This window comes from Oreochromis niloticus, linkage group LG18 (genome assembly GCF_001858045.2).
Source record: "Oreochromis niloticus isolate F11D_XX linkage group LG18, O_niloticus_UMD_NMBU, whole genome shotgun sequence".
Classification (NCBI taxonomy): Eukaryota; Metazoa; Chordata; class Actinopteri; order Cichliformes; family Cichlidae; genus Oreochromis; species Oreochromis niloticus.
In genome coordinates, this window is record NC_031982.2 from 9957043 (window position 1) to 9981234 (window position 24192).

The following is a 24192-nucleotide window of genomic DNA, read 5'->3' on the forward strand; positions in this document are numbered from 1 at the left end:
GGCAAAAAGGAAGTCCAACCTGATACTAGCAAGTGATGACTACTAAGAGATATAAACCAGTCTCCCCTAAGAAATCTGATTATCTGAGATAAGCAACCCGTATATTTATTATCTGTGTTCTGCTTGAGGTCCTGGAGACAAACTCAGAAGCCCAAGACTGCTTATCTTATCAGCTTGGAACTTTTCATGACATGATTTTAGATTCTTTTATGTAATTAATATTAAAAAAAAATGTGCTCAGACTCTAGCTAACACAAATATATGGAAAATTAGAATTATGTTTGGGAGTTACAGTGGAACGCCATTTGCTCACATATATACATTACCACATCTATTTGATCAGATATGCTGTCTCAGTTGGACAAATCATTGCACTCGCTTTAAAAAGGTTCAGGATTATGAGATTAGTACTGTTTTTACTTACACTATTAGAAGCATAGCTTTGTTTGTCTCAGACTAAAAAAGGCAATTTCTGCTGCATTTAAAATATGCTTTTTCTTTAAAAACAAAAGTCATCATTCCTGACTACTTAAACATTAGATGATGCTCATACTGCCTTTGACTTAGTCTCGATGCTAATAACCATTTTAAATCTGATCTTTCCTGTCTAATGTTCTCTATACAGTGACCCAGCTATTTCATGATTAGCTAAATAACACATTTACGGGATGATGGCACTTGATGCAAATACAGGGGATCACAAAATGTATCCTCTGTCATCCCACCAGCAGCATGAATGTCAAACTAAAAAGTATTTAACCTTACATCCTTTTCACTGCGTCTAAATAAGTATGTTTTTAAACAAGATCAACAGAACAAATAAATGTGATTATTCTAGAGCGCATTGTAAAAGTGATCGTTCCACTTGGTATATAACTTACAGTGCAAGCTAAACCTATATGGAACGCCAGGACTGCCATAATGAATTAATTAAATACACCATTAAATAATTAATTAAATGTGGCAATAATTAATTAAAATGTGAAATAAATAAATAATTAATTAAATGTGTCATTCATTAATTAAATATGTCAATAATTAATTAAATGTGTCAATAATTAATTAATTACACGTGTTGTAAATATTTATGTAATAATTATTTCCGATTTTAATTAATTATTGCCACATTTAATTAATTATTTAATGGTGTATTTAATTAATTCATTATGGCAGTCCTGGCGTTCCATAAACCTATTAATCTTATGCTTTTCTATTTAGGACCCAGTTAAGCAGTTTTAATCACAGACAGGTACACTGTTTGAAACTGCAGTTTTTATTACACCACTGCTATTATTATAGCGGACGTAAAACAACCAATTACTTGATGTAAGCTAAATGAAACGGTGAAGGGTTCAAGGTTCGCCCAAAATCACCAAAAAAGGAAAGGTAAGGACCTCTTTGAATTCAAAAGTCATTCTTGGCCACCGGGGGCAGTGTTCTCTATGATTTGGGAAGCCTCGTGGTCAGTGAGAAAAAACATGTTTTGCTGGTTTCAGAGCACTTCTTTTTCCTTTCGGTGCTGATACTGATATTGAGAGATATCCTGTAAAGTTCCTGTAAAATTGAAACAGGAAGCATTCTGGTTAATTCTTAATTAGATAGTTTCAATATTTTTTTAATTTGCTCATATATGTTACAAGTATGCATATTTTGTCGTATTACTCCATAACACAATTAAACAGAATACTGGGTGGATTTATTTTTTTATTGCAGCTGATCATCAAATAAGGCATATTATACCTCATGCTGACTGATATAATAGCCCAGTAACAGCTAATTAAGGCAAGATGTAACAAAAAAACCCCCAAAATTTTACAGTGATAAGAAAAGAGTATTTTGCTCTGAGGGGCAGGCGGTAGCAAACAAGAAAGAGTGTTTGGGAATGTTTTTTCAAGACATCCATCTATTGTGATTTATATAAATCTGACTAATCGCATAATCAGCTAGACTGATAATGAGGAAAATATGAGCTGAATTACGTTTCACAGCTTTACACAGTCCAAAGTAATAGATTGGTTGTCTGAATAGTGACAAATAGAATGTAAAAAGTTAAATAGTCATTAGACCCGACAACAATTTCGGGGTAGTGCTACTCTAATGAGTAGTCTAAAAACAACTGTCTAAAAACATTTCTTTTTACTCTTTCTGTGCGTGCAGTTGTGAACGTATTTGTTTTTGTCGAAGGCCCGTGAAGGCACCATTAGGATGAATTCTCAAAAGCCTGGTACGTAAACGTCTTTTGCGCTCACTACCTACCCACGATGCAGCGCGGTCGCACACAACATAGCCATCTTGTCAAGAGTGACTGAGTGAGGGAGGCAACTGTAGACGCTGTTTAGAATATCATTTGTTTTTTTATTAACGCGTCATATTTAAGAGCCCCTTTCTCCCTCGACCGTAGTCAGCGGCGAAGCGAGTGTCGACAACGAATGACTTTGAGCTGGTGAAACGAGAGGCTACGCAGCGCCGCTTTCGGGAGGATGTCTCACATACTTGTTCCGACGTAGGGGGAGTGTGCAGCAGCCAGTTGGCTTGAATTGTTAGCTAGCTCAGTGAGTGGAGGGCTACGGGCCCTCCTCAGCTTAAAGTAGCCCCTGCAGCTGGGCAGCCCACTCTGCGACAACGGCCGTTCGACAACTTGACAACCGGGACATTAGCGGGCCGAAAGCCGCGGATCGGTCACCGCACGGACTGCTGGTAACCGTGTCTGAAGCCCTGCTGCTGGACAAGACGACACGAAGTGTGGCATTGCGTTATGAGCTCTTGAAACGCAACAGGAGTCCGAGAGAGGAAGAGGATGGCGCAGATACATCTTGATTACAGTTAGGTAGGCTAAAAAAAATAGCTCCAGGTCTGCTGCTTATTATGCTCTAAGCTTTTAAAAGCTGCAGCCAGCGACCCCTTTTTGACTGAGGATAAACATAGCCATACGGGACTTGGATTCAGGCTGTCAATATGTCGAAAATGCCGGCCAAGAAAAAGAGCTGCTTTCAGATCACAAGTGTGACTCAGGCCCAGGTGGCGGCTGTAGGTGCCGCCGACGACACGGAGAGTCTGGACGATCCAGACGAGTCACGGACTGAGGACGTGTCGTCGGAAATCTACGACATGCCACGGGCTGATTATGAGCCTGCGTGTGACATAAGTTCATCCGAAGAAGCTCTGAATAATGTTGTGGAGCCAGAGGCGGTCGGAGTGATGCCACCATCAAGCGTACCTCATGCCAGTCAGCTGTCAGCGCTGTCAAGCAATCCCTCTGGGGAGTTCAGAAAAGTGGGAGTGTCTGGCTCGAGTCAAGGTGGTCAGCAAGCACCGGGGATTGGCGCTGGGGCTGGTTTACCCCTTATCACTCAGGCTGGGCCAGTGCAGCAGCAGCCTGCTTCTGCAGCCACCGCTGGGCCAGCGAGTGCGTCAGTGAACACATCCCAACCTGCTGCAGTGCCCAGTTCAGCTCCACCTCCTGCCACCTCCACGGTGAGTTGCTCCTCGCGGTTCAGGGTCATTAAACTTGATCATGGTACTGGAGAACCGTTTCGGCGAGGCCGGTGGACGTGCACAGAGTTTTATGAAAAGGACTCTGAGAGCTCTGTTGTTGGTCGGACTGTGGATAGCATGAGACATACCAACACAACACTGGACCCTGCTGCAGACAGAGACAGTGGGCTCGGGCTTACAGGAGGATCTGCCGCAACCTCAGCAACGCACTCGAGTCATGGCTTGGGCTCCATAGCGGACTCTTCTCTCTCTTCTAGTCGTGTACACTCGGTGGAGGCGCAGCCACCGCAGCAGCAAATCCACCATCAAAACTACAGCGCCCGCCAACAAGGTGTGAGTGGGTCGGTCACGCACAGTTCTTTCTCCAGGCCTACGGCTGTTCCGGCTCCAGCAGTGGCAGGTCTGCAGCCTCTTGTTCCCCAGAACCTGCTGCCTGTCGAGCAAAATGGCCCACCTCAATCCGGTGTCCTCATACAGAAGTCCCCCATCATGCCTCCCTCTGCCCAACCAAGTCCTTACCCTCCTCAGCAGCAGCAGCAACAACAGCTTCCTGTGGGCCAGCACCTGGCCGGCCAATCACCTGGACTGATGCAGAACCAGGCAGAGTACTATCAGCAGCACCACTCTGTACCCCTGCCACCTGGGCTTGCCTCAGGCCAGCCCCACCCAGTGTCCAGCCAGGGACAAGGACCCACTTCGGTGATGCCTACAGCCTCTGGTGGGGCATCTGTGCCAAGTCAGGTTGGAGATGTTACTGGAGCAGCAGGAGGAGGAGTACTTCTACCTGCTGGACAGCCAGCTCCAACTGTCTTGCAGCAGCAGACTGTAGGGATGGGAGCTGCTGGAGGCCCCGTATTGGTTGGTGGATCCACTCTGAAGCAGCAGACTGTGAATCTTTATGCCACCGCTGGACAGCCTCAACCCCACGGCCACCCTCCATCCTCTGGTGTACAAAACGTGCCTGCCATTGCAGTGAGTTCCAGTGTGCCCTCCACTGTGCCCACTGCTGTGCCCAGTGCCTCCAGTGCAGCAAAGCCAAATGTGACCACCCCGAGTTTGCCTCCAGGTCAGATAGCCCACAGCAACATTGCAGGGGCTTTGGGGCCACAGGGCCTCCCAGTTACTGCATTTGGTCAGGTGGAAGTTGGTGGTGGGAGGAAGTCAGACGGAATCATCAACATACAGTCTCCAATTGTCTCTGTGAAGGAACCAGCGAAGCCCTTCATGCCTGAGAGCCTGCAGCTCACCACTCCGACTGTCAACAGCATATTTGCAATCCACATACCTGTCGACGGGGAGGAGGACAGGTAATATATTTCCAAGTCTTTATATTAATATCCCTATCTCTGTTAAGCTTCACATCATCACTGCTGATCCTCTGCAAAACTACCCATAATGCACACAGCTCAAAAAATCACAATGACCATGCAAGGTCTAAACATGCTTAATTTAGTCCACAGCAGGGGAGAAGTTTGTCACACGTTTAGCCATTTGTAGAAAGATGAGAAGCCGTAACAAACAGCAGCACTGTGTGCTTATTAATACGGACAGGGTTTTCCCCATAGTTTCAGGGAGGTATTGAGGAAGGGGAGTGTGACGAGGAAGAGAGTAGTGGCGCACAGGAAGGAAATATAATGTTTGTTGTTTTAATATTGGGGCCTAAAGCAGTCAGTGGAGTGTAGCACACTTCCCCAGCACAAGCAACAACTTGTCAAACTTGTTAAATACACATGGCTCCTGTATCACAGTGACTCTGTGACTCCTTGTGTGTGTGTGTGTGTGTGTGTGTGTGTGTGTGTACGTACGTGTGGGTCTCCAGCTTTTACTCCAGCTATCACCCTCTAGGACAGTGTGTGAGGTGATGGCCTTGGCTGCAAACCTCAAAGATGTTTTGCTGGTTGCTACTATGTGTAAGGTTAGCTCAGTGTTCGGTTAGCCTCAGGCTAACTGTGGCTGCACTGCACATGTGCAGCATATTTTATTAAGTGAGGTCCTGTTTTAGAAAATACGTTCTGATACAAACATAATGAAATGTATTTTTTGGGGGAGGGCATTGCTACAATTAGCCCTGCCAGGTACTGCTCACTAAAAATGTTTAGAGAAGTTTTGGGCATTTACACTGTTAAATATGTGATGTACTGTGTTCTACTCATATGGTGTCACATAAGGAGTCTCTTTGTAAGCAAATGACATCTACAAAAGATATCGCAATTGCGCATGATTTAATTTGTGAACTAAAAAATTGGAGTACGTGAAGTTTGCATCCCTTCCAGAAATGATCTTTTTCTCAGTAGTAGATGGCACACATGAGCGGAAATGATTCAAAGCCTGAAATCTCTCAGTGGTTTCCATTTACAGTCTTAGAGATGTACCAGAATGTAGACCAGACAGGATACACAGCCTGCAGAGCACTGGCACTACTTTCTTTCTTCCTCTCGAGCTGTATGTTGAAGTGTCAGTTTGTAATGTGCACTTCAAGGAAGTTTAAAGTGCTGTGATGACTTCTGTCATTTCTGTGACTGGCTTTTATTTGTTTATTTTTAAAAAAAATCCTTTATTTGTTTACATTTTGGCACTGGCACTCATAACTCATAAAATGATTTATGGATGTTATTTCTAAATGGACATTGGAGATTATCTTACTAGATACTGATGAGTCTATGTCACACAATAACCTAAATACATTTGCACAGATATCACTCATGACATCGAGAATAACTTTTTTCTTAATGCAGATTATTGCAATTGGACTCAAAAAGGCTTCCACACACTTTAGCTGCCACTATGAGACATACATGACAGCTTTTGACTCATATGAACACGTCCAATCAACAAGCCAAATCATACAACTTAAGCTTTGTTTTATCAATCTCACGCAGTATCTCTGCAGTATGTGTCCATCCTGAAAGTCTTTCGCACCCTGAGACGGAGATGAGCTTCGCAGGTTTATATTCAGCTCTTCACTTGATCTGTTTAGTTGTAATGACCACAGGCCAGTTATTTTGAGTACACTTTTTTAATATCAGGTGACATTTCAAAGATTATTAATGTTTGTGATAATGTCACTCTCTTCAGGCACTGGATTTTTGGAGCACCTATAGTTTGCTTGTGAGAAGACGGAGCTCCCAGGGTGATAAGAGCGGGGGTCTCTTACGACAGCCAAGCATTATCAGACACTGAGCAGTAGTCTTTCCACTGTGCCCCTGTTTTGCCGATAAGAGACCTCACGAAGGGGCGTATCAACCAAGTGTGCGTTGTCATCCAATGACCCCTTTCTTTTGCAATGCAAGTTTAGGCTAAATTACTCTGTTCTGTTTAGAGCCTTTGGACAGGAGCAAACATACATTTCGTCCCGTAGTAAGCGTTCACACTCCGTCTGTAAGTCATTCAAAACACCGGCTAGTGTACTGCTCTCTGTCGGTGTGGTCAGCATGCTGTCTGCCCCTCTGATTGACTGACAGAAGAGGCATGACAGTTGCTCACGTACAGATGAAGTGTTGAATGACATTCCTTTACTGCAGCAACTGAGTTAAGCACAGAAGAGGAGGAAGAAGAAGCTGCCTACTGAAACCTGCTGCGCCTCTCTTTAGTAGGCATTTTAGCTATGCCTGACACACCTCCCTCCCCTAGCTTAAAAAAAAAAGTTTCCATTCTTAATTTCTACATTTCTGCTGCACTGTTTGTTTCTCTCTGTACTCATGTGTCACACAACGAGAAAATGCATGCTCATTAAACTTTCTCTTGTTTTCTGTAGACACAAATTAGGCTTTTTATTGCCAAATAAACAGACTGCAGCATAAGTTTGAAAAAAGTGAGACCTTTCCCGACTCTCTTGGTTGACTCACCCTGTGGAGTGCCTGCTGTATGAGGTTTTTTGGACAGATTTTTGCACAAAACTCACTCCCTAGTGCCTAGCCTCAGTGCTTTCTCTTCCTCTCCCAGCATTAACAGTGAGCAGCGCTAGCTAATGGTAGCTCAGAAATGATAAGTCCACTATGGAATAAGTCATTAATTTCAACCAGAGGCAGGCTGTAACTGTCCCTTTACAGTGCCAGCTCACAACAACCGCTGCCGCAGTGCGCTTTATTTTGTAAGATCCTACAATATTACAAAAACCCAACAATCAGACGACCCCCTGTTAACACTTGGCGACAGTGGGAAGGAAAATTTCCCTTTTAACAGGAAGAAACCTCCACCGAAACCAGGCTCAGGCAGGGGAAGCCATCCAGCCCGACCAGTTGAGGGCTAGGGGAAAGAGGAGAGCAGAGTAAACCAAGACGAGGACAATCACAAGGTGGTTTTCAGTATAGTAGTGTATAGTCTAAGGAGCTTGGAAAGAAAAGCGTCTGGACTTCTTTGAGTTGCTTGAAGACGTTTCACCTCTCATCCGAGAAGCTTCTTCAGTTCTAAGGGTCAATGGTGGAGAGTCCCAGATTTAAACCCAGTGGGAGTTTCCCCCCCAAAGAGGGACAAAGGACCCTCTGATGATCCTCTACCTAATCACATGAGCCAAGGTGTGAAAGTGGGTGTGGGTCCCAATCAGCCAGGGTTTCGGGTGAGCTTGTTGTGAAACCTGGCCAGGTCACTGGGTTTAAATCTGGGACTCTCCACCATTGACCCTTAGAACTGAAGAAGCTTCTCGGATGAGAGGTGAAACGTCTTCAAGCAACTCAAAGAAGTCCAGACACTTTTCTTTCCAAGCTCCTTAGACTACGATGACCTGGATGACTGAGAACCTTCACAGATATAGTAATGTATACTTCTTTATGACTAATGTCTCACTGGCGATTGACAGCAACTATTCACCAACTGGTCATGGAATACACACATTTGTTTAGGTACAGGTGGTTACCAGGGGGCACTGATTGACCTCTAGGTCAGCATGACTGAAGCTTAGCTGTCAGTTTCACTGTGACTATAATCAGGGACTACACATTTTTCCTGACCAATAGTTGCCACTGATCGTTGCTAGGTTTGATTGGGGCCTAAGCTATCTTAATATATTTGTTTGTACTAGATACGTGTAACATGTATACAAAAGTTCAGGGTCTTTTGTATGTATGATTTTTATGCATGCAGTTCATTTAATGGTTTTATTAGTAATGGCAGTTTTCTTTCTTTTGCTGAGTGTTAATATCAAGTCTAAATAACACCTCCCAATAAAACATGCATTACATAGTATTTATTGCATCTTTTAAAGGGTTATAGACTTTTTAGAGCATAAACTGGAAAGACTCTTACATTTGTCCATAGCTTCCTTCCCCCATTTAGTTTTGCTCACAAGTAATTAAAATAAAACAATGGCTATATATACTAGAGACTGAAGATGCTGTTCTCATTTTTAGAATATGGTTTTCTCAGCTTAATGTTTCCCAGATGGCTTCAACAACCGAAGGCATAAAACAACATTTCTGGATTGCCATAATGTCTTTGCCGTACTCACAGAGGGGGGGATGGCTGCTATTTTGCAAACTCATCATAAATGTATTGCAACTGAAGTCTGTATGTAATTGAGCCTCATGCTGGGGAGGTATGGTTTATTGTCCTCACATAACGGGAGCTTATGTAAGATCAGACTCTTTAGGAGGTAGGAGAGAGGAGGGGAGTCCAGGTCTGCGATATAGTTACTGCCACAGTGAATTGAGAGACTGTGCTCGTGTGGGTGGATAAGAGGTGTGTCTTTAAGGGGATGGCTGGACTCCATGAGCGCTTGCGTATGTGTGCACAAGTATCCATGCTGGGGGTGGAGGACGTGGATAAGAACTGCTTATTCATTTTTAGTCATAGTGGAAGTGGTAGCTCTGTGTGTGAGAGTGAGTGTGACACAGACGGCATGTACCACAGGGTCTTTCCCTCCCTTCGCTGACCTCTCCTCTAACTGCTGTATCCTGTTTTTAGTCACAGTCGCTCACACTGCTCTCCACCTTCTATTCATTTAATATTCCTTAGCTGACTCCCTGCTTCCGCACTGGGGCTCCCTGGTCATATCATATGACATTTGGTGGGTACATTTTATCCACAGTGCCTCACTGAGGTACAAGTCAACACTTAAAAAAACAAAACAAAAATCAGACATCTTTAGCTTTGATTGGAATGAAAGTTTTTAATCTGCCTTTTGGCTTTAATACTGTTAGAGCTGTACAGCAGCAAGCAGTAGATCTACAACTGTCTGTACTTGCATTTAACAGCAATGTAATACTTGCCTCAACTTTAGGTATGTGTTTCTGTGTGCACTAGTCAAGTTGTTCTCCCTCTATGACCCCAGCCTAATCTCAGCCTTTGAGTTATTTTTAAAAAAGAAGGGTGTATTGTTCTAGTTTGACCGGCACTACTAGTCAGTATGTCTGTAGGCTTTGCTGCAGTCATCCACCCCTCCACCCCAGGTGTAGAGGCTCAGAATCCATGTTGTCAGGTTTTGTTTTGTGTTTTTTTTTTTTTTTTTCTTTGAGACCAGTGGCGTTATCTGAAACAATGCAACTGTCTTCTTATGTTAGTCTCATCAGTGTAGAAAGAAGGCTAGCATGTGACTCAGGCATGCAAAATGTCACTTTTATGTGTGCAGCCATTAGAAAAGCACGCATGCACTGATTAAAAAGAACTGATAAGACTGGAGGGGTTGTATGTTTTGGAATCAGTTTTTAATTTTCATCCCAATTGAGGCTCTTCACTGTTATGACAAGCAGAACAGCTTCACCAAGCTGGTCCAGTGTTTAACTGGGGATGTGCTGTACTGTGTTATAGATAAGCTTAGCAGTGTTCTTTTTATCTTGCTTCTGGAAAGCAAAACATTAACAAGTCACAGAATAAATAAAAAAGTCTTTAAGCAGTTTTGTTCTTTGGTCAATTAAATACCAGCTTCTTTAGCCCAAGTCTTTTAATCTACACACAATATCTATTTACTGCTGCTGTCAGTTATTTTCCACTACATAACTATATAGTTTTCATGTTTTCCTGTGCCTGCACAGGCTTCCTCTGGGTGCTCTGGTTTCCTTCCACAGTCCAGAGACATACTTGTTGGGTTAATTGGTGATTCTAAAGTGAGTGTAAGCTTGTCTCTCTCTGCGATTGGCAACCTGTCCAGGGTGTACCCCGCCTCTCAAACCCAAGCTGAATGAGTGTTTCAGAAACTGGATACATGAACTGTACAAACCACTTTAAGATCTACTCATGTGGGATATGTTTAGATGCTCGGAAGGCTCCATGCAATACTAGGAACTAGACTCTGGAACTAAAAGTTGTTTTATTATTTACTGTTCCATTTCCTCGCATCTCTAAAAGTAGCTTGATAAAAGCAGATTTAAAAGTGTTCAATTACTTTTGGGGAGTGCCCTAAAAGGAGCAACATTTTGGGGAACTATAGGCCAAGATCAAAAAAATGCAACTACCTAGTTTTACTATGCTAAACATGAGGTTAAAAATTTGTTTGAACGCTAAAATCCAGGTTTCCAGTCTCCTCTGGTGGCTCTGCTGTAATCGTGCAGTTGCTCTGGGTCCTTCTTGCTCTCCATCTCCCTCGACTACAACCTAAAACCTGCTGAAAGAAACTCCCACGAGGCCACTGAAATCTAAATAGTTTTGACCTACTTGTGCTGTGTGGCAGATATATGGATTTTGCTGAAAACCTGATTCCTCATGTGCACCAACAATGAGAGCTTTCAACAGCCCCTTATAGCCTCTCCCTCTTCTTTGTGCACAACTTGCCACCAGATTACTCTACCTGTCTACTTACTACCAACACTACCAGTTTGGTAGTGATCCTCCGCCCCCTTTTTATAAACTCAAACACTCTAAATCCATCCAATCAGCCATGTTGTGATGGAGAGTAGAAAGGGGATGATTCGCACTGCAAACAGAAGAACAAACTTCTCCCCACCTTTGTAAAAATCTGTAGCTCATTTGGCCCCGGTCTGAAGTTTCGGTGCTTCTGCTGTGAGGGGGACAGGGACCTTGAGTGAACCATGCTGCCTCTGCAACACCTTGACTGGAGAGGAAAATATCTACTTTGACACCTTTCGTAGTCTACGTGTTTCCCTCTCACACTTTTGCTCTTTGATATTTTCTCCTCCTGCACTTCAGCTTGCTCTCGCTCTCCAACTCAAGCTTCCTACCCCGCTCCCCCTTTGCTTCATCACTTAAGGCTGTTGTGGGTTTTTCACATGCTCAGTTACTTTGCAAGGTTATTAAGAGGTTCAACACCGTGACCTAAACCTGCAAACCACTGGTTTGCAGAAACAAGGGGGGAGCATAAAAAAATCCACGTGTCATGCCCCAGCTTAATGTGTGACATCAACCAGCAAAAATGCATCCAGGAGTTATTTTCAGATTATTTTCTGCTGCCTGGTCATACATTAGCTTTAGGGTCGTCTCGAGCAAAGCCTGAGCATGTGCAACCTTCTTTTTTTTCCCATCAGGTAAGCTTATTGGATCTCAGAGAGTGGTTTAAAAAAAGGGGGGGATTTTCATTGTGTGTCCACATCTGTTGGGTTATGTGTTCCCTCCTTCTGCCCCCCCCCTCACACTCTAGATTTTGGGGTTTGTGGAGGAGGCCGCATGTTCTCAACTGCTGAACACGGTGACTGTCTGGTTTACAAAGAGCAGCTTTCATAAAGGGATATTGACATGTTGCATTTTAGGCTTACAAAGACAGCCTTTGAGAGTCGAGTGTTTGCTACTTGAAAACAGAGAATGATGACTCTTCTGGTTCTTACCTCATTCACGAAGAGGCAACCCAATTCCAAGTCATCTGACCTTGTTGATTTCAGTCGATACAGGACTTGTACAGAGCTTTAGCCCTGAAAAACTGAGGTTTTTCTGTGGAGGCGTGCCTGGCACACGTGTGGGTGTGTGTGTGTGTCTCTGTGTGTGTGTACAGAGATTTGCAGGCCACAAAGTAATATTAAGCAGAGCCAGAGCTAGTGAGAGTGTTAAGTCATGAGGTAATGTGACAAAGGCAGTTTGTGCCAGAAATTTCTAGGAAAGAGCCTTGGCTGCTATAATATCCACACACATGCTGTAAATCTACACTTTACTGTGCGTGTGTGTGTGCACGTGCATGTCAGTGCGCATTTGTGTTTGTGTGAATGTGGGAAAGAAGCAGTCTTAAAATGCACAGACTGAGAGTAAATGAAGTATATCTGTGTGTCTGTGTGTTGGGATTGGGGGGGATTTCCTTTGCCTTCCCCTCATGCATGTGTTGTTAGAACACGGTGTACTTGTAGCTAGTCACCAGGAATATGGGGGGTAAAGTGAAATTGAGTAATGTGATTGTATTTGACTCAAATTAACCAGGAAATGATTAGGAAAAAGAGCAATACCAATATTTGATCATGTTTTAAAAAAAAAAAAAAAAAAAAAAAAAATCAATATTCTGTCATATGGGCCGATTATTTATTTATTTATTTATTTAAAGACACATGAACCGTTCACAGGTTGTCTGACACTTTGCCTACCTCTGCTCAGTTATTGTTGTTTTTGTGGCATTTCAAACATGTCTCGCCATGAGGAAGTTTGTAGAGTGCCCCCTGGTGGGCTGTCTGTGCAGTATCAATACGCCTGACATGCTTGAAGGGTGTTTCTCGCATCTCTTTTTTGCTTTTTAAATGTTCATTTATTGGCCATTGTAAATGCAGATACCAGTAACATCAGCCCGCCAGTAAAGCAGTTGTGCTTGTGTGTTTGTGTCTATAAAAAAATTTTTTTAAAGGTTCTTAAAAACATTTTTAAAGGTCTTCCTTGGAAGATGCTCACCATTCCCGTCACAACTACTCTCATATGGCTGCATTGCTACAGATAAATTGGCCAAATGTTTGGTGTCTGTCAATATCCTCCATTTGGAAAGATAATGGCCTGTTAGCAACTGCAAGGACATTTATCAGTGTCAGCTGCAGATTGTGTCACGTTAATTTTGCACTGGATAAATGTTCAAAGATAATGTGAGAAAAGCAACTAACTGATATTTATTTAAATTAACGTTTTAGCATTTTGCACTTCCTTAATTTCTGATCTGCAGCGTAGTAAGTAGTCATGTGTTTCTTCTGTTTTTGTTTGTCAGTGTTGGTTGGCAGAAAACATTTGAGTGCATTCTGGCAATAGAAACTGCATTGTCAGGTTTTTATTGGCTCAGAATCGTCTCCAGGACATGATTATGTAAGCAAGAATAGTCTGCTTAATGTGGTCTGTTATCTTGTTACTCAAAAATCGGTTTTATTTTGTTAATTTAGGGTTTTTTTGAGAAATAGAGATGTCTGTTCTGCTTGCAGCCCTGTGACAGACTGGCGACCTGTCCTGGGTGTACCCCGCCTCTCGCCCTATGACAGCTGGCATTGGCTCCAGCACCCCCCGCGACCCTGAAAAGGATAAGCGGAAGCGGATGGATGGATGGATGTTCTGCTTGTGTAAATGAAGCCCCGATTTAAAAAAGGCTATTTAAAAATGCAAATTTTCCTAATTATTCCAAAAATTTGTTATATATCATCAAGGAAAAGCATATATATTTTTGAACCAGAAGTAGTTGCACGAGTCATTTGAGTTTAAAATATATGAAATATTCTTATCATCCCTCGTCTGCACATGCACAGTTCTGCAGTGACGTTCAAATATCCAAGCCAGAGGGTGAAACCAGAGGGTACGACTGAGTGATCAGCATATTGAGGGTTAAAGCTCGAGGGAGGTCCTTAATGTTTTTGAAGCTGTCCCCACCTTTGAACATAACTTCCTGTGTTTAATTGAAGACCTCAGACCTTTGCTTTACTCTCTTTGAATCTTCTGCACATTAAGACTAAGAGCTTTAACTCTAGTCATGTTTACTGTTAAAGAGTTTTGAAGATGTGTGAGAAAGCATTTGTAGGAGTCAAACTTGAGTCTGTTTTCACTGTCGCAGCTCTTCACTCTGTCTCTTCTCTCTTCCCTGAATGCGGTTGACACAGGAATCCCTCCAAGGCTTTCTACCAGGCCTTCCAGTCTGGCAGCAGATTAAGAGACTCAAAGGCGCACATTGATAGGTACAGTACTGGATTGGTCCGGGCAGGCCTGCAAGAGTGTAACATTGTGTGTGCAGTGTTCAGTAGCAGCGAGCTTTGCTTTTTCCACGTGCATGGATTGAGTTTGGAAACAAAGCCTGGCAGCAAGCGCAGGATTAGCCAGTAGATTTCTCAACCGGCATCTCTTCGCTCTCTGTTATTTATTTTTCCCCACTGCTTCTCACTAGCAAATCAACGCAGTCTCTTTTTAACATGTCATATATTGTGTGTGTGTCACTTAAAAATTTGGTTTTGTTTACTGCCTGGGTGTTATTTTCGTAGGTTTGGCCACCACTAATGATGGAACAGAGTCCAAGAGGGCAGGCAAGCGATCAGTTAATCAGATTATAAACAAGAACTATTTGATTTTTTTTTTTTTAATTGTTTAACTATCTGACCAGTGTTTTCAGTGCTACACCGATGAATTGTTTGATTATAAATGTATTGACCAATAACGTTCATGGGGAACGTTGAAATTTTCCAGTCGGCCACTATTAGTCCAACAGCTGACTGTTTCGTAGTGTAAACTCCAGGATAGTCTGGTGGTGTAAACACTTGTTGATCACAGGAATGGAGATGTCCACACTGTAGCCTTCTTCTGTAATGCTAAAGAGCAATATTGTGCTCTCAAACATCAAATAACTCTAACAGCGCTTGACACTTCTAAATGTCATTCAGTTTAAATTGTTGTGACGTGACAACAAAGAACATGAAACCACTCGATCAGAGCAGTTCTGCAGACCAATAGGACTTTTAAGCTGGGGATTTGTTGATGGTTTAAATATGCATACAGTTCCGTGTAAAGCAGTAAACTGGTCTGGTGGCTCACATATAACTCCCTGTTCAGCGAAGGTAATTTTTTATTTCTTGGAAAGTGCCTCAAAATATTAAAACAATCCAGGAAAAATACTTTAAACTTGTTGTTTCGGCTTTAAAGTGGCTAAAACAGGGCTGAAGAGTGTGTGCATGCTCTCTGCAACACTGGATTTAAATATGAACCTGAGTAAAGGCGGGTTTCTAGTGCGCTCTTTCTGCACTCTTTCCTGCCAAATGGTTTTTATTCACGGTTGCATTTTAAATTCATCATGAAATGATTCATTTCCTAAATGACAGCGAGGTAAGTAGATGGCGTAGCGAGACAATGAGAGGGGCGAACATTTTTCTGATGCCATTTACAAAAATGAAAAGAGAAGCACATGAAACCATATCTCAGTGACAGGAAATGAAACTGTTTTAGAGAAATATAAAGCTGACACACAACCAGCCGCTGAGGAACTACTCGTTCACTCTCACACGCACGCACACACACTTTCATGCACGTGCATATACAGTAATGTCAGCCCTTTTGGCGCCTTAGCTGCTTTGATTTAAATTTGAAAAGAGAGATCAACGTTGTGGTGGTGTTATCCGGATTCTAATGCTGTGTGGCGTGCACGTGATTTCTACCCTTGGCTGAAGGCAGCAGCAGTGTAAGATGGCACAAATGTTTAGCCCCATGCATTCTTTTTTTTTCTTTTTTTTTTTGTCTTTTGGAGCGCCGTTGTTGTGGATACATTGTCCCATCAAGGACTGCTTTTGTTTCCTTGGATGCAAAGATAACCAAAGTTTTGTTTGGTATATTTGGGCGATGGCCTTTGCAGTTTGACACATGATCCGTCTCTTTTATACGGGTTGGTTTAAGATGATGTGTGAGGCGACCAGATGAAGTCAGAGAGAGTGAAAAATGAATATCCTGAAGGTCTTTTTTTTCATCAGTGTGTTGGAAATGATGTTCCGGATGACACCCATCCATTGGAATAAGACCACATGGTCTGCAATATCTGCTATATCATAGCATCATTCCTGCATTTCTTTTTGTATAGAAGTGAAACCAGTTGTTTCATGTTTGTTTACAGAGAGCTGTGCCTCATCTATGCTTCCCTAACATATGTAACCCTACCATAACTCTGCTTTGTATTTTAAAGGGCCATTTACATATGAAACACTCAGGCTAAAGACAGTCAGCAACATGAATTAGGAGGGTTCAGAGTAAACTTCTTAACTTCTTGGCAAGTGATTGACGTGACTACCAATGACCGCGATTGACATATGAGGGGGTGGTAGAGGGTTGCCCAGCCAACCAGAGCCTTTTATGTCCGCTATTGACCAGTCGTAAGGGCGATGGTGAAAATGCTTCCTGTGTTGATGCCAGTTTAACCTGAAAAACCGCCCCAAAGTAGATCTACATCAGATGTATAGGAAATTCACCCATTTGATCTTCTCCACGGGTCACCTGGCACATGTTCCCGACAGAAGAATCCATGTAGGGTTGCCTCCCTCTGTCTGCTGCCAGGTTTTTCATTTTGTTTACTTTTTTCTTTAATATATTTTTATATTTCCAGAAGAATCTGTTTTGGAAGAGCATAAAGGCACGGCAAGTATTGATTCCTGTCAGACCTGTGGTGTATTGTACAGATATTAGGGTAAACACACTGATTGATACATTTGACAATATCAGCCTTGTTGAGTTGAGATATCAGCAAATAGAACGACATTTACAGATAAAGAGAGGAATGTGTAACAACAAAAACCTGATATTTAGAAAAGGAAAACATCTCGTCAGCTGTCAATTTTTTTTAAATATCAGAACTGGTTCAGAATATTTATACTTCCTGGTATCATTATCCATTCATGACCCAATATGTATGTATTTATTTATTTTTGCATGCTGCCCATATCAATTCACACATTTAAAAATGTTGTTAACCACCAACCCAAATAAAGCCCATCAGCTTTCTTGGGTAATAAATATATACTGCTGCTTCATAATTACACCAAAGCCATGCTTGAGTTTTGAGGGTTGCTGTTTGGTTATAATTATAGCACTTCCTCATTTTGTTCTCTGTGGCGGACTGCCTTCCTACAGACACAGCTGTCTAATGTAACTGTGGAAGCTCACAGGTCTGTGATTAAAAATGAAAGTAGTATATATGCACTTCTGTGTGTGTGAGAAGGATATGCTCTGTATATCCTTGTTGGTAAATATTTGTGTGGTTGCAGTACCAAGCTGCTTAGAGAGAAAACACAGATTTCCCTTTAAATTGGGGGCATCTATGCAGTACGAGTGACACGGGATTGGCTTGTGCACCTGTTGTCCTTGGGCACACGATCAGCCTCGCCTTCACCTCCTAAGCTCTAAACTTATTTTTTTTCTTGCTAGTGTTGCTGGAGGAAACTTACTAGTCTTAAATATGGCAGCAGTTCTTCCAGAGAGAAGGAATGACAACTATTTGATGTGCAGATGACTTATGCATGCCCGCCGCTCCACTTGCCCTGGTGCTAGTGTAAACCTCTCTAGCTCTAATGGACTTTTTATTGGCATTCCTATTTTACAGCTAGCACTGTAAGGGAAACGGCAAACTTCTGCCTGGAGCTTATAAACTTCAGTCTTGTTGGTGTAGAAGGTGAAGTTTACAGGAGCGATCGGTTGTATAATCAGCAGCAGAATAGGTTCAGACCCTCGTTAGCAAGCCGTTACATCTGAGCCCAGCCTTTAGGCCTCCGGGATTTCACCCCACATACATCAGCGGTCATACAGTGCTCGCTTTGTAACGCTGTCGAAACGGAGGAGGCGGCTCCGCCGAGCATTTAACGTGATTTGGTTCAAAGTCAGGCGCTCAATCTAGTTCTTGGCTTTCACAGGAGCACTAGAGACAAGATCATGTGTGTCAGGGCAGAGCTCGAACCAGTGCTCCAAAACACTCCTGATGGTGCGGTTCCCAAAAACCAAAAATCCCCTCCCCGCCCTCCCTCAGTGCCAGTTGTTCTTGGAAGTTTTACTTGGAATACCAGATGGTCTCCTAATATGGTTTTGACTTGTTTTTTTTTTTTTGTTTTGTTTTTTTTACACGCCTGTTTCAGTCTATATTTCCAGTCATAGTCGAGAGGAGCTGCCCAAACCGTCATGACTTAATAGAATCATATTTACCCGCTTGTTCTGACAGACTCTTAATAAAGGTTGATTGTATTATTGATGTTTTCCAGTCTCCATAGTTACAGTTTGCTGGCTTGTCACATGTTTTCCCTGACAGTGCACATGGGGTTTTTTAGTTTTCCCAGCCTGTTTCATTCTCTGATTTGATTACAATAGTCTCAACCCAGCTCTCTGAAACCAGCTGGAGGAAACCCCAGGAGAAAATGCTTCATACCCCCCTGCTTTAATTCCAATGAGGTCATTTAAAGGCACTTCAGAGGAGTATCACATTTAACCTTGGATGACAGTAGAGCTGAAACCAGGCTGGAAGTTAATCTGCAGCAGTTTTGATAGAATTTGCACAATATGGCTCCCTCCATTAAAAATTGTTCTGCCATGTGAGTTGTCACATGAGGGTTGGACCCAGGTTTTCCACCTTAACTGTAGATTTATCCAGAAAATATGGAAATTTACTGTATCCTCTATAATCCACAAAGCATCTGGCCTTAGCTGTGAACATCTGTCATCGTTTTCCTGTCTCATCCCCGTCACATTTACAGTTTTTAACATCTTGATGAAACCTTATGATAAGGCCTCAGTTTTATCAACTTGCCTTGCTTTTCTTTTAAGAGATTATATCGGCTTTTCTTATTTTATTGTCTTTGGCTGGTCCAATTCAAATCCTGCCGTTTGTCTTTCTCAAAAGTAGAACTTCATGCGTCTTCATGCGTGGGTATAAGCAAACTTTGGGCTCGAACAGATTCAAACAAGCCTGTATTTATACATGTGCTGCTGCAGAGTGTGATCCTGTTATTAGCAGAGCATGTTTTTGTTTGCTGTACTATCTGAAAACCACTGGTGAAGCAACAAGGGTGTAACCCAGCGAGTCCATTAAGGCTCAGTATTTTATAGACTGAGAGATTCCTCTAGGCACAGGCCTATTGAAAACTCCTGTTAGGGAGGAAAGCTATAGGAGGTCCTGAGCGCGACACCCAGTCTAAATTAAAGACATGTTTGGTACTGGGTGAAGCTGATGTTCTTTTCCTTTTTTAAAGTGTTTTGGTTGTATAAGCACTCGTGGTGGGGGTCACATAATGTCTGAGGGAACGACATAAAGAGACGTTAATGGGCGAGTGCTGACTGCCTCTCTAGCCATGATGGCACCATGTGCATCTTGTTCATAACAACTGCATTTTTTTTTTTTTTTTTCCATCATTGTGTGACATGCTGGCTTGGAAGTCGTGTTTGACATTATCATATCTGGCAGTGACCAGAGGTAGGAGTGGAGGACAGAGGTGTGAGTGACGGTGTTTCCCAGCAGCAGAAGTATGGGGAACATTCCTTCCCCAGTACAGCCTGCTGATAAAGATCATCCGAGTCTTTCTGCCGGCCTCTCACACCCACACTAGTTACATGTAGAGGAACAGAACAACAGTAGGAGTCTACATGTATTTGAAGGCACCTTGGTACCGCATGGTTGCAATGATTTTCCATATCTTTTTGTTGCAGGTGTAAATCTGCGTCTTATTACAGCTGAACTGATCCTTTTGTTTTTTATGAGATCAGGAATATTATTAAGACTAAGTGATAATTAAAAATTAAAGTACTGCTATAATAAGATTTTTCACCAAAGTATGTACAGAGTTAGTTGTGCAGCTTATTATGTCCCCCTGGTGGAGAAAGTATGTAATACCATCTTACTGATTTCTTAAAGTGCTAATTTCCAGTTTCTGTATTTATATTGTTTGACTCTACTAGAGCAGGTTTGCATTTTTTAGCTTCACCAATTTCAGCTCCTCTTAAGGATGAGGCCAACTTTGATTGGTTCCCTCCCACAAACAAAGGTTTCTGTGCTCCCAGCCAGACCTGTTTATGCCTCTGACATGACACAAAGCTTTCTTCATTATTAGAAACTTTATTTCTTTTATATTCTGTTAATGATGTTTAAAGCATCCTTTACAACACATTTTAAATTCCTTATTTGGTTACTTATTCTTATCACTGATCACCGGGATAGCTTCAGTGATAGTAATGTCTGTAAATCAATCCACAGTTAAATATTTCAGCGATATTTCGAATGTTCTCATTAAACCAGTATATATGTTTACTCCCATGAGCTAGATGGAAGATATTAAAAAAAGTTAATGGAACAAACGTGGATGGGGGGAGGTGATCCCAGAGGAAAACTGGGTTATTGTGCAGCTGTTGCACATATTCTGCAGACACAGCATATGCCTGCTTATAGCGGCCTCTGTAACATTTGGATGTAGCAGTGGGGGATAATTGGTTTGATCAGCAAGTGTAGCTTGCAGTGGATCAAAGTTATATTTTGAAGCACGTTCCTCCTCGGCCCTTTGACTTGCACCCCGTAGCCCTGCCGAGTAAAGTCGCTGCGCTTATCAGTCGCTATGAAGCCATCAGAGCCAGAAATAATTTCAGACATGTGTCCCCACCTCCTTCAGCTCCTCGCACTTCTCCTCCCATCGGCTCGTGTTTCGTTATTCTAAATGCGGTCACAGTTGCCCAACTAAACCGCCTCCGGTAGGCACCGATGACCTTCTGTGCGACGCTACCGGTGGAGCTCCAGCAGCGCCATGCCGTGCACGTTTTCCTACAAACCACCGGGCTGCGCTGGGGACCCGACCCGGCTCGCGAGCTGCGATCCGATGCCCTCCTACCGCACACGCCGCACGTAAGAGCGCCGCTGCTCCTCCCCGTGTGTATTGTGATGGATTTACAAGAGTCAGCCCAAAGAGCGCTTAATCATAGCCATACATTGATATGACATCAGTGAATGTGAGTGCATGAATGTTTGTTTCCAGCGGTGGGGTTAGCTGACAGCTGCCTTTGGAGATTGATCCGCACGGTCCAGTCATCATGGCTGTTAAACAAACAGATGCATCATTCGAACAAACTTGAGCCTGTTGCGTTGCCGGGGCCCGGTCTCGTCTCATTTCTCCTGTTGGTGGCCAGGTGTAGATGTGAGAGTGGTGACTGGTGCTTTTGTGTGATCTGACCTAGATACCTGAGGCGCCTTGTTTGACTGATCGAGCACCAATTTGTCATCTGGTTTCGCTTTTTATTTGGGGTTCTGATTTATTTCAAGTTGCAACTTGGATTAGGATTTTTGTCCATTTCAATAGAATTCAGTATTTTCCGTGTTTCCGATCTGTTTGGGAACACAAATGAAAGCAGGAATAAGTCAAATATAGAAGGTAATCATGATGCGATTGTTTGCGTAACTGTACTTTTTTCTTTTTTTGCAGTGCCTCTGGAACCAATGTTGTTGCCATTGATAATAAAATTGAACAGGCTATGGTGAGTATTCATTTTACCACTAATCATATATGCTTCTTTTTTTTAATTAAAAACATAGGAATGAGTTAAATGTAGAGAGTGTATACATTTAATAAGACAGTGGTTAGTTCCCACTTCATGTTTCCCTCTGCTCTCCTTCAGGACCTGGTGAAAAGCCATCTGATGTATGCAGTGCGCGAAGAGGTGGAGGTCTTAAAGGAGCAGATCAAGGAGCTGTACGAGAGGAACTCTGTGTTGGAGAGGGAGAACGCCGTGCTGAAATCTCTGGCCAACAGCGAGCAGCTGTCTCAGCTGTCCACCCAGTCGACCAGCAGCTCGGGCGCCGCGGCTTCCCAGCCAGGACTCAGCCAGCCTCAGCAGCAAGCCCAGCCGCCGCTTCAAGTTCAGCCTCAGTCGCAGTCGCACCCCCAGCTTCAGCACCACCCCCAACCCCAGCAGTTCCAGACTCAGCCGCAGCTCGATCCCAGCCAACAACTGCAACCCAACGTCACCTCTGCTTGAAAGCGCATCAAAAACCAACAAAAGAAAAACAGAACAGCATCTTCTCTACAACTTATTACAATTAGTGTATGTGAAATAAAAAAAGAACTTCTTAGCCACCAGCTTGACCACAAAGAGTACAGTGCTTCTGTGCGAGTGTGAGTGTGTGTGTGTGTCAGAGCGAGGAAGCAAGACTGTGAATTGGTGTTAGAATGTGTGCGTGTATGCATCTGTACTGTGGGCCTTTCCAGTGTTAATGCAATCATCAAGAGCGCAACAGACGGACTGAGACAAAGTGTTCAGAGTAGAGTCGGGGAAGGTTGAGGGTTTTTTGTTTTGTTTAGGGTTTTTTTTAATGTTCATTTTTTCCCATTTTGGCTGTATTCCCAGATTGGTTAACAGCTGGGCTTGTAGAGAGGATGTCTTTTCTTGGACCGGGCCCGAGCCAAACCAACCTGTGACCTGACCCGAAACCAGTAGTTGTTGTTGTTGTGGAAAGCGAGGGGTTTGCCGGACAGACGGGGAGTGATTGTCAAAAAGAGAGCGATTATTTTTTTAAATGAGATAATTGAAGGGGAGGGGTATTTTTAGCCTTGCCGTTTCATGTTGTAAAGTAAAAACTGGGAGAGTGGTTTGTTTTTTTTGGTTGTCTTTTTTTTCCTCCTCCTCCTCCTTCCTCGGAGCGCCACGCCGCTGCCGTTACTAAGTCTAACTCTTGCGTCACTCTTTTGAGTTCTACTGTTAAGTATTTTTATTTATTACAGGGCTGCTATTTTTCATAAATGAACAATTTAAACAACAAAACCTATTTAACAGGAGCCCAACGACTTGTTTCCTCTCTTGCTTTTTTTTTTCCTTTTTTCCCCAGTGTTTGAACAGATTGGCCACACGTCCCAGACAACAGCTTTATATATTTGTTAAATGCCGGCAAACAGAGAAATTCTGACAAATGTTTAACACTAACCCAGATTTTTAAGGCTGCAACTGCCAATTCGTAGCTCGAGTCCAGATCCAGTTTAAGTGTATATTTTTGTATAGCCTGATGGACTTTTACCCACCGATATCGAATCTTTAGGCCTCCGGTGAAAATTTGATAGGCAAAGGTGAATGAGTATTGCCACGTCCCCTCACTCACTCACTCACATTTCAGTTCTCCATTGGTTTTCCTGAAGTGGGGTAGGTGGGTGGGGCACGGGCACGTTGGCAGGGGGGCAGTAGTGAAATCGCGTACTTTGTAACCAAAGATGCAAAGCTGTGTAAATTTATTTTGAAATGCACACACACCTTTTTTTTTTTTTTTTTGGTTCTCATTTGTTACTTCCTCCTTCACAGAATATTTTTGTTGCTGTTCAGCATGTTCTGCATGATCTGTAATCTTCAAACCACTTTCTTACCTCATTTTTATTCAGCACTCTTATTGTAAGATAGTCTGTGAACAGTGTAAATGGGGACGTGGGAGAGGGTGGGATGGGAGGGGGGAGGGTAATGATGCGCAACAGCGAGCGGAGTAAAATAACCTAGTGTTACCGACACTAGTCACAGAAAAATGAAGTGAGCCATGTTTTGTTCGTTTAAATGGTGTTTGAATTTCATATGCCAATAGTTTTGTTACATTGCAAAATTTTAATGTATTTAAATAAAAGCAATATTCAGATTCCAAACGTGTCTCACCTTTTTGTTCAAAGTTTGTTTATTCATACAAAGACGGAAATACTAATCTTTTAAATGTGTCCCCAAGTGCAGTCGCAAAAACCATCAAGCGCTACGATGAAACTGGCTCACACAAGGACCTACCACAGCTTCCTGCAGTGACATGCCATCTCATCCAGTTTGCATTTAGTTGGACCATCATTTATTTTTCAACAGGACAATGACCCCAAACACACCTCCAGGCTGTGTAAGGGCTACTTGACAAAGGAGGAGAGTGAT

The 24192-nt window shown here is 42.8% G+C and overlaps 1 protein-coding gene across 5 annotated transcripts; it reads left to right on the forward strand.

Annotated features, from left to right (window-relative positions):
* The first annotated feature begins 2230 nt into the window (after window positions 1-2230).
* LOC100706248 (TSC22 domain family protein 2) lies at window positions 2231-23924 on the forward strand. Of its 5 annotated transcripts, XM_005475977.4 has the most exons (4): window positions 2232-4802; window positions 14421-14495; window positions 21732-21783; window positions 21925-23924. In XM_005475977.4, the coding sequence occupies exons 1-4, from the start codon at window positions 2956-2958 to the stop codon at window positions 22282-22284; spliced, it is 2334 nt and encodes a 777-aa protein (XP_005476034.1). In that variant the 5' UTR covers window positions 2232-2955; the 3' UTR covers window positions 22285-23924. The 5 variants fall into 5 exon arrangements, with proteins under 5 accessions (XP_005476035.1, XP_005476036.1, XP_005476034.1 ...); XM_005475978.4 differs by lacking the exons at window positions 14421-14495; window positions 21732-21783; window positions 21925-23924 and adding exons at window positions 6375-6487; window positions 6571-7775 and having other exon boundaries at window positions 2231-4802; XM_005475979.4 differs by lacking the exons at window positions 14421-14495; window positions 21732-21783; window positions 21925-23924 and adding exons at window positions 6375-6439; window positions 6571-7644 and having other exon boundaries at window positions 2231-4802.
* The last annotated feature ends 268 nt before the right edge of the window (window positions 23925-24192 follow it).